Here is an 11268-nt window from a genome sequence, read left to right as displayed (position 1 = left end):
AAGTCCTCCATGGAAGACCTATGCAGCTTCAGAGTGGAAATGTCAAGATTGATTTCTCGGGGTTGCTGCAAAATAAATATTGACTGACCCAGGTGGGAACTGTACCCACAACCTTCTGGGCAGGATCCTCGCACCAGCCCACTCAGCTATCAGTTCCTCCTAATTATAATTTAATATTAGATTTATTTTTCTGTTAAATTTTACATCTTTTGAACTTATTTATTTTCCTCTAAGGCTCTAAAGCCCATGAAAAATAATCAGAAAAATCTATACCTGTAATGTTATTGTAAAGGTAGGTGTCCCAGAATAAATAAAGAATTTGTTGCGAGGATACAATGGTTAGGTTGTAAAGTCAGGAGAGAACACTAGTAAGTGGTACTTATACTATAAACATATCATAAAGAATTTATTATTATGCTTGGCACTAGTTCTTATGGACTGTCATTATTATTACAGATTTATATAGATCACAGTTAAATTCTACTCACTGAAGAAGTGAACAAACTCCTAATGGGTCCTTGACATATGTGTTTAGGACCTTAACAAATAAGAATAATTGTCTAACCAATAACCTTAGTAAGTTAGAATACAGTAGTTCCAAAATAATTGAAAAAGGTGTTGCTTATTCCCCTTTTTGAACAAATAAAGATTTCCAATAATCATTCTCAGAATATTACCAACTATTTTAACTCCTGTTTTTTTTATTACCTCATAGGAAAATAGACAGATTTGAAATATGTATACATTCTTGCAAATGTAAAATTATTCCATTTTAAATAAAATATAGGGTTAAACTTAAAGATCCTGATAATTTATTTGAACAATACTTTAGCCCTTACAGTGTTTTCAAACATCAATCCTAATTAATTAAATATTTCTTATTAAAAACTTTCTACTAAACAGCTGCATGAAATTTTATTTAAAGTTTGTTGCCCTACTGTTCAATATTTGTGAGGCAATGCCAGATGAAGTCATAAATGCATTTTAAATCAAATAATTCACATCAGAATCTAAATAGACAATTACAACATGCATTCATAAAACATTACCTAACATAAAATTATGGTTAATTATGTAAATGTGTCCATTTTTTTTTTCAAAATATAAATTTCATTTTGAAATAATTTGTACTTTAGTAACCCGTTAGTTTTATTTAAGTTGTACTAAAAGATGGTACAGAATATAAATGATCACCTTCTAAGATCATGGCAGCATGAAAATAAAATAGAATTACTCATTGATAAAGTAAAAGTAAATTGATTTTTTTTTTTCCAGATGATGTTTCAAGAGAAACACCGAAAGTATTACCACAAAGAGAAGATACAACTCCATCATTTTTTTCAACAGTGGATATACAAGGTCCTCCTACGTTACAAGCATTTACATAAACTTGTACTTTTTGCACACAAAATAATTTATTATAATTTTTTTTAATGATTCAGAGATTAAAAAAGCCAGTTACTGAATTGATGTTAAAGATTCCTTACCTTTATATATTTAATAGCTATAGTTTTATTTATATATTTTTTTTAACAACTAACAGTATGCATCTTCTTTTCAGATGCATTTGTCCTAAAATATTCTTTTCAGATGCATTTGCCCTATATATAAAATCTTCTTTAAAAAGTTCTAACGTTTAAGATAATAAGGGGCCTCAACTTTTAAGAAGTTATGATTAACCATATGGTCATTATATTTTTTAATAACAATAATCATGAACTTTTTGAGTTGAATGTTTTTAAAAGGGCAAATATTAAAAACTTTATTACAAAATTAAGTATATTTTGATTCCCACAGAGTAATTAATACAGCAATGCATTTTAGAGAAACAAGAAAAAGATCCAATGTTTTAAATAGACCTTTAAATCTCTAATCTTTGCAAAATTTTGACTAATTAAGTAAAATCACATGAATGTAGATCAATAATACATCTAAATTGAGGTTAGATGTAAATATTGGAAGAAAATAATTACAGTATTTATAAGGTGAGACAATAGATATATAATTTAATTAATTATTTTAATTCTAAAATATTTTGCAATATTAAGGCAATAAACTATTAATTACCTAATATACTATTTACTGGGGAGGAAGAAGTTATATGAGCTCTTAAAAGAATATTGATCATTATTAATCAGAAAAATCAATGAACACACCATACGTTTGACATATCAGGTACATGTATACTACAGATTATATCACTATTATATAAACTGTCTGTGACAAATAATGACACTGATTCATGACACACCTCCTGTAAGACTATTGATTAAAACATAAATAATATAATAGAGATTATTAGTAAAGTTCTAATGAAGATTATAATGTTATAATTTGAATTTTTCCTATTCACTTCAAGGACATTTGGTAATGGCTATGAAAGTGATACTGAAGGTCCACAATTTTAATGTGGACTCTTGATAAATCATTTTAAGACATTTAAAAAGAATTTGATAAATTTTTTTTTAGAATTTAGTACTTCAATTCAAACACATACACAAATAACACACATGAGTGAAACAGCATAAAAATATAAAAATCATTTATTAAACTTTTTAAATCCAGTACAACCATCATACAATTTTGCTTCAATAAGGTAACATTTTCAGATTGTGATGTATTTTGAAACAGTTCTTGAGGAAGAAAAAAATATTGACTTCGGTCAATCATGGAATCCCTTATCTTTCATCCATTCATCATCAACCATCTTAGTCATATAGTTTCTAATCCCATCAGCTAACACAACTACAACATGCTTATTTTCATCCAAATGAGCAGCAGCCTTTAAAGCTCCTACCATAACAGATCCACCGCTCCCACCTGTAAAAATAAGCAATTAAAATTTTTAAATACATCTAAAAATAATTTGCCTAAAAACTATGAACATTAAAATTTAGGTTGAGTTATAATAAACAATTCAATTGCAGAAAAATATTTTTTGACAATTAAGGTACAAACCAGAGACAAAAATATTGTAAAAATGGGGTAGTTAATAAATGGAATATAAAATAAATCAATTAATGTTAAAATAATTAATATAATAACGTAACAATAATTCATCTAGATCTTGTTTATAAGCACTAATGTAATAAATATTGTACCTGTTATAAAATTGTATGTATTTATTTGCCAAACTTTAGTAAAAAATGCCCAGATTTGACCCTCGTATCTAACTATATGATAGGGGATCAGAGATGTAGTAAGTAGTTAGAATAAAAGTATGGTTTAAGTAAGTGACAAGGGCCATTGAGTTAAGGCGTAGATTTTACCAACTTCAGAACTGTAGTGGCGCCAGTTCAAATCCGGCCTGGGGATTGATTTTTCTTTCTGTAGTGATCCCATGAAATGAAAACTTGACCCCAAACATGGCTTGAATAGGGTAGTATCCTGCAGATAAATCTTCCCCCTCCCTGTATGTCAGAAATGACAAGGGGCCATAAGAAAAAAAGTAAGTAGTAAGTCAAGATTATCTAAATAAACAAAGTCTAATTCCAAATTTAATTAAAAAAAAAAAAAGGCCATGGTGGCGGAGTGTCTGGAATAGATAAGTAACCTGTCAGATAACCCAACTTTCCTACTTAAAGTTAGAGAACAAAAGGATATAAAACCCCCAAATAAATAAACATACTTCCTCTATAAGTTATACTCTAATAAAATAAAAAAATTAGTTAGCAAAAAATATTTTTCCGGGAACCAATTACTCAGAAACAGATAATGAAATAACTGAGAGAAATCTATCTCAGATAAATGACCTACAAAGATATTTCAAAACATTAGAAACTAAACAGACCACTATAATAGGAAAAGGAAAGTTGTTTTCTTTTTACAACACTAGAGGAATCATAACTTTAAAATATTGTAATATAAAAATCAAATAGTAAATAAAATACTGATGGTAGAATAGAATACTAACCACATAATAATCCTTCCTCTCTAATCAATCGACGAGCCATTATGAAAGATTCTTTATCACTTGTTTTTATCCATTTGTCCACAACACTGCGATCTATATAAGATATTTCACAAAACAATATGAATTAATGGGTAAAACATACATTATCTATAGAATCAACATTTTTAACCCTTTGCACTCGAAATATTTTTTCATTCATATTACCAGCAGAATAATTTGTGGGCTGTGACCATCATTAGTCACTAAAAGCGAAATATCTTATATACAATAGTTTTTATGGGTTATCTTTATCCACATGTTATGGACTGAAAATTATTTGCATTGTCTCCATCGTGGAGCCCACGAGTTTGAAGACAAATTTTAAATGGCTCCACTCTGGTGCCCTCGAGTGCAAAGGGTTAATAAAGAAGAATTATTCTCTACAAACTATAAGCAGATAAAAGATTTATGAAAACAACAAAAAATACATTCATCTTCATTAATACATAAACAGAGCTTAAAAATTATAATATTAAGGAAAATCAATGTATGCTTAAACGTTTTAAGTTAAATAGTTAAGTTAATAAGTTAATTCTTAAATCTTATTTTAAACAATTTCTAGCCGTATCATGTTGTATGGATTATTTAGTATGTGAAACTTTGTTTATATGGTTTCCATTCACCACACAAAACAAGCTTGAGTTTAAGATATTATAATCATTTTGAAGTTTAAAAAAAAATGAGGGAGTGGTATTGGACACAAGAAGCTTCCAAAACATTCAGAATTGGAAGATAGGAACACGAGATATACCCAATTAGTAAAGGTTATCTCAAATTGCAGCACCATGAAATGAGTGATCAATGTGTGATTTGGTCCCATCCATATACTCAAGTCACTACGATTTTAGCTAAATATTTTGTTCATTTTTACTTTGCTACGACTTAAGCCAAAATGGAATCATTAAATAATTCACTATAACAATAAAGCACACACAAAAATAATATTGAAAAAAAAAAAGATAGGAAGCTAATGGAATTAAAACATGCTAATAGAATGTACACATTTCTACCTGTATAAATCAGGTCAGTAGAGTTATCGGAATGTTAGTATTTTAAAGTGATGGTAAATGAATTACAATAAAATAGTAAATATCTTTATAAAATATTAAAACTGCTTTAAATGCTAATGGTTTCTTAATATCTCTGAAAAAAAAGTGGAAGAAACATGTTATAATTTAAACATCACAATAATGTTATTAGAAGTTGAAATTAAATCAAATACTATTAATACCTAGAACAGTTGGAATGAAGTCATAACCAATGCCTTCAACATGGTATGTTTTAACATCAGATACATTTAATTCTGGTGGTTGGGCGAGTATTGATCCATATGGATCAACTCCAACAACTGTTATATCCTTGCATTTTTCTTTTAAATAACGTCCAATGCCAGTAATAGTACCTCCTGTTCCAGTACCAACAACTACCATATCGATATTCCCATTGGTCTGTGTCCACATTTCAGATGCAGTGCCTTCATAATGGGCCAGTGAATTAGAAGGATTTTTATACTTTAAAAAAAAAATATATATATACAAACAGATCAACAAATATGTATTTAAGAATAAATAAAATGACTAGTGATTATGTATTTTTAAAAATATAAAATTAAAAATACAACTGACTTATTGTTATATACCACAAGGTAAGCTTTAGGTCATTTATAGGCAAAGGCTTTTTAAGGAATGCATCAATGTTTCAATGAACCGGAATGTAGAGTAAATATAAGTGTATTATAAATATAATAGATTTAAAGCAATACTTTTAATAAGAACATCCAATCAATAAATTTAACTTATTTATTAAGATGATGGTCAGAGGAATGAATTAAATTCTTTACTGGGACATCATCTCTGATTCCAGAATCAACTATCACATGTGCAATAAATAATATACTAACATTTCTTTTTAAATTTAGTTCTTTAAATTATTTCCTTATCAACAAAATATGTCTTTTAACACTCAAACAATTTATATACCTGATCTAAAATGATAGCATTAGGAATTTCACGACACAATCTTTGTGAAACACCAAATAAACCTTCTGGAGAATCGTATGGTGCTTCAGTAGGTGTCCTGACAATTTCTGCACCTAGAGCCTTTAAAGCACTTACTTTTTCTTGTGACATTTTCCAAGGCATTACAATGATACAGTTATACCCTTTTACAGCAGCAGCTAATGCTAATCCAATTCCTAAAAAACAAATTCCTTAAATCACTAAATAAAATGTTAAAAAAAAATCTTCCAGAAAAACTAGAAGATAAAGTAATATTTGTTTTACTGTTATACATAAAAAAACAACAGAACAGAATAAAATTAATATAGATACAAAGAACTCATATTTAAAAACAATACCAAATATAATCAATTGTAATTTTCATTTAGTGGGTCATTCATATTTTTCCATTATGTACTTCAAAGGAACAAGCTCCATAGATTGAACAATATCCTCTTTTTCACTGCTATATTATCATTTAAAATTGTCAAGAATGACATCAAATAACATAATGAACATGAATTAATTGATAATTAGAACTAGAACTGGTGAATATCATATGATCAAGTAACTTCAATAAATTAAAATTGAAAAAAAAACTTTACTTTCAGTAAAAATTTGTAAATCAGAAATAATCTATAATCATGAGACAAAATAGATATGCATATCAGTAAATAATAATATTTTAGATTGCCGTTATACATAAGAAGAAATTAGACATTTAAAAATGAAGTAATAAAAAACAGATAAATTAGAAAAAATAATAGTAATCTTTAATATTTTATTTAATCAATTTGATTTGAAATAATTTTAACTCAAACCTGTATTTCCAGAAGATGGTTCAATAATAGTAGCACCAGGTTTTAAAAGTCCACTTTCTTCAGCTTCCTGCACCATACGAAAACCAATTCTATCTTTTAAACTTCCTCCTGGATTTAGGAATTCACATTTGGCATCTAGAAAAATCAAAATCAAGTTCATCTAGGTTGAAGAACATTTTTATCTTTAAGCACAGATTAGATGCGAGGTTGACAAGTGTCACCCTCCTGTAATTTTTGTGGACTATTACCCTCCCATTTTCCCTATTCCTCACATTGTCTTAATCAACCCTTTTTTTTTTTTCACTATCTGTTTTTGCAGTCATATACAAAATTAGAAATGTTAAGTTAAATTAGAAATTTAATGAAAACACAAAATCTTAAGACCAAGTCACTCAGCTGACTGTGTATAGAGTTTCAATTCAAGACATCATTGTTTTGATCACATGACAGCAAAGCCTCAAATGGATAACACCTTAAGACTAACCTTGAAACTTTCTCTTGAGATTTTAACTCAAGTGGACAGATAGCATGAGATGATATAATAATAAAAATCTGAAATGAATATAAACCTACTGTAAATAAATAATGCTGAAGTACTAAACACAAACAATAAAAAAAATCACTTACACATTTTACATTTGATGCCTTCTTTAGCTGGAATGCTATTAAGGCGTACCAGTGGTGTATTTCCAATAGCATGCAAAATATTTGGCAATACATTGGAACTAGATGATCTAAAATTAAAACAAAAAGAAGGTAATGTATCTTTTTCATTACAATGAACTAACATACAGTAAAAATTGGAGATATGAATTTGTCTTTCTGAGTAAAGCAATATTTTACAGTTTAATTGTGAATTCTGTGGCATCTTAAGGCAAAATATAAAGAAAAAAACATTCAGGAGAATGGGACAACTGACGAATGATAAATGCTGTATTTTAACTAACAATTAAACATGGTTTAAATACAAATAGACCTTTACTAAATCGACAGATTTTAATAATTTATTATAACAAATTCAATAATTTGAAAACAAATTATAATATAAAAAAGCATTGTCACTTAATTGATCATGACGATATTGTACTTTTTAGAAACTTGAATTTACCAATATAATTTTATAAAGTATCATAATAAAATATATTAACTTTTAAATTAAACCTTTACTAACTAAATCAAAATAAGGGTGGTTAAAATATAAATAAATTTTAAACTATCTATTAGTTAATATTTACTAATGATAAAGGATGTTATAAAATTGGACTTTTTCTATTCCCATCCACCTATAACAATATTATATAATGCTTCATTATGAATAAAAACTTAAATAAAACAAATTTTACATAGACTTATGTATATAAAAAAGGGGAAAGGAATGAATGCCAAAATTAGAGAGGTATCTGTGTCCAGAGTTCAGTATCAAGGGTAATTGCAAGAATTCCGAAGGGTAAATTAGAAGAGGAGTTAGTAACCCCAGAGGAATAGTTTGGCTTCACTGCAGCATTGTACAGACAGCATATTTGTCCTTAGGCAGCTCATAGAAAAATGAATGGAGAAAGGAAGAGCTGTATACATAGCTTTTATAGATCTAGAACAGGCTTATGACAGTGTACCAAGGCATAAGATGTGGGAATCTCTTAAGAGTGCGGGTATTAGTATTGCCTTAATAAATCCAGTGAGGAGTCAGTACAAAGAAGATGAGTGCAGAGTGAAGCTTAGCTCTTACTTGTACATAGTACATAGTACATAGACTTAATAATAATTTTTGATATAATGTATATTATTTATCACTTATTTACTACCACCAAACGATGTAAATAGTTACACAACTATTTAATATCTCTCCATAATATACATATATATGGTGGGCCAGGGTGACCGAATGGGTTAAGACACTTGCAATAGATAGTCAAAGTTAACCAATGTTGAGCCTTGTCAGTACTTGAAAGGATGATGGCCCAAATTGGGTAAACCATCTATATCCACTCATAACAGGAAGCCACACTACCTCCCCTCTCCCCAGGTTTGTAAGGCCCATCAGCCTGCTACTCATACAGACCAGACACAGCACAGGAGTGAAGACCCAAACGCACATACTTCCATCAAAAATCATGTAAACGTCTTCAAGGTTGTTTATTAGCGACATGGAGATTTGATCAATGGGCAGTCTACTCCAGATAAAGTCCATAAGTCATAAGTCCTCACTCACCTACCGGTCAGCCCTGTTCATCTAGAATGAACAGTCATTGTCCTTGAACCCAAGTTGAAGTGGGTGAGAAGGGCAATACTTCAAAACTCAACTGTTTTAAGATAAAAAAGAATATTTACAAATCATAACCTAATACATCATCTTACATAGGAGATCCAAAACGTTTGTGTCCAAATTCACTATTTGATTCAAGACTCCAAGTACACTTGCTTGGATGTCCTGGAAGTACAAAGGAAGAGTCCTCTCTATAAAAACACAAAAATTAAATAATTTTGATTAGTAAAAATGAAAATATATATTTATAATTATCAACCAACATACACATTTGGTATTTCAGCTATTTGGTAAAACAATAAAAAAAAAATTAAAAAGCTGTTAAATAATATTAAACATAAATAATACCGGATCAAAAGGAGAACACAATAGGACTGATGTGATATAATGAAATTATACCGCTTAATGATAGAAATTATTTTCAATCAATTCCATTTTTAGAAAAAAAATATATAAATATCTAAAGGTAAAACTTTTTTTTCTTAGGCCTGAAAAAAGTTGGAAGAAATATTAGTTATAAGAAATGGTCCTTTTATGAGGGAGCTCTCCAATTATAATGCTATAAGTTCACTATGAATAAAATATCTGTAATTATATTTTTAACTTCAGTCGGTTTTGTTAAAATATATACTTTTGAATATAATAAATGGTATGGTGAAAAAGATCTCAAATGTTTTGGAAAATTTCTTCCATTTTTTTTCTTGCCAGACGATTTTTGTCAATTAATTTTTTTAAAGTAAAAGTAGCCCTCTTTATCCTTTGCTCATTCAATTTTATTAATAATTTGGCATCAAAATGTTTGGATTCTATTCCAAGAATTATAAAAACATAAAATTTTTTTTTTATTATATTTCTTTTTTTTTTTAGAAGAGCTAATGCAACATCACCTGTGCACTAAACAATTCACAAAAGGTTACGTTTTCATTCCGATACTTCCTATCATTCTACTCAAAACATTTGGGGATGCCAAACTGAATTTTGATTAATAATGAAAATATAAAGTGAGTTCAACATGATACTCAATTATATAGTAGATGAAAGATTAATTTTCAGGAGAATCTTAAATTCCACATCATTCTCCATCCATTTTTATTCCATTGATAGATAGGGGACAATAATTATTCTTAATTTTAATTTTAAACATTCCATGCCACTCAGATAGTAAAATAAACTTCTATATTTTGAACAACTATGGTTTTGAATATTAAGGGTTCTTCATAGTAGAGTGAGCTGCTCGGTGGGGCAGCTGTTGGAAACACTTCAGATGAAGAGATAACAATTTTCTAGCAATACAATTAAAGAAAGCGTAGTGGGAAAGGGATATAAACTTCAAATTACATTGGCTGAAATCAAAGCTACAACACATTAAAAAAATTTTACTTATATTGATCACAATCATAACAATTAGGTTATATTTTCACAATTTAATTTCCTAATTGGTGATAGTGGCAGCATCTTAATGGATACTGGCAATAACTGATTTAATCTTAATTCCATAGAGAAAAACAAAGGGAATGACTATGGAACAGTTCTGGAAAATCTGCATAATGATTTATTTATATTAGTTTAGTTCAACCCCACATTTCAGGACTCTGGACTCCTCTAAATTCTGAGAGTGTATTATAGTACTACTTTAACTAAACAATTTACCTCATATGTCAAGGAAATTAGCAAGAATAGGTAATAAAATAGTAAGGTAAAAAAAGCAAGACGAAAGCCCTTGTAATTGCAATGGCTAGTAAGGTTGAGCTTCTGCGACTAAAATAATTATAGTGAGAATTAGCAAGCCCATGGAGAAGGGCGGAAATAAAAAATATTGAGTAAGAGTTTTGGCTGGCAGTTCATGGGTCTTTATATATACATAAGCTATTTTCAAATGTATTTTAAAGGAATATGTTCTTTAATTAAAATGTTCTCCCCATCAGTGTTATAAACAATGTTTTATAAATACTAAGGAAAACCATCAACATGGGTTTCAAAGTAAATAAATATGTCAATGATCACATTGTCCTTAATATTAATGAAGTTTGAAACAAATATTAAAATTGTTTATATTACATACCTACTCATCTTGAATAAAAAATGGTTATTCTCTTCTAACAAACAGTACTTCAAGTTACTGAAACAGAAACATAAAAAGTTATAAATATATATCACGTATATACATGAATGTGAATTTATATACCAGGTCATTCAAAAAGTCCTGTCGTTTTTTTGGGGGAAATTATAAATAAA

The 11268-nt window shown here is 28.7% G+C and overlaps 2 protein-coding genes across 2 annotated transcripts in view; one reads left to right on the top strand and one right to left on the bottom strand.

Annotated features, from left to right (window-relative positions):
- Positions 1 to 1466, top strand: part of LOC106679147 (putative transmembrane protein INAFM2) — an 18707-nt gene extending 17241 nt beyond the window's left edge. Inside the window, exons 2-3 of the mRNA XM_067045350.1 lie at positions 330 to 338; positions 1276 to 1466. Of these exons, the coding sequence (XP_066901451.1) occupies positions 330 to 338; positions 1276 to 1388 (122 nt within the window). The 3' untranslated portion in view covers positions 1389 to 1466. The remainder of the gene's footprint in view (positions 1 to 329; positions 339 to 1275) is intronic.
- A 1049-nt stretch (positions 1467 to 2515) lies between these two features.
- Positions 2516 to 11268, bottom strand: part of Cbs (Cystathionine beta-synthase) — a 13865-nt gene continuing 5112 nt past the window's right edge. The window contains exons 2-9 of the mRNA XM_014418123.2: positions 11096 to 11152; positions 9126 to 9224; positions 7398 to 7504; positions 6771 to 6905; positions 5932 to 6146; positions 5184 to 5463; positions 3914 to 4006; positions 2516 to 2820 (exon numbers count right to left, since the gene is read on the bottom strand). Coding sequence (XP_014273609.1) covers positions 2663 to 2820; positions 3914 to 4006; positions 5184 to 5463; positions 5932 to 6146; positions 6771 to 6905; positions 7398 to 7504; positions 9126 to 9224; positions 11096 to 11103 — 1095 coding nt within the window. The 5' untranslated portion in view covers positions 11104 to 11152 and the 3' untranslated portion in view covers positions 2516 to 2662. The remainder of the gene's footprint in view (positions 2821 to 3913; positions 4007 to 5183; positions 5464 to 5931; positions 6147 to 6770; positions 6906 to 7397; positions 7505 to 9125; positions 9225 to 11095; positions 11153 to 11268) is intronic.

The sequence above is a fragment of the Halyomorpha halys genome, unplaced genomic scaffold (assembly GCF_000696795.3).
Source record: "Halyomorpha halys isolate HHAL.00 unplaced genomic scaffold, Hhal_1.1 Scaffold179.1, whole genome shotgun sequence".
Lineage (NCBI taxonomy): Eukaryota > Metazoa > Arthropoda > Insecta > Hemiptera > Pentatomidae > Halyomorpha > Halyomorpha halys.
This window is presented reverse-complemented; position numbering and strand designations above follow the sequence as displayed.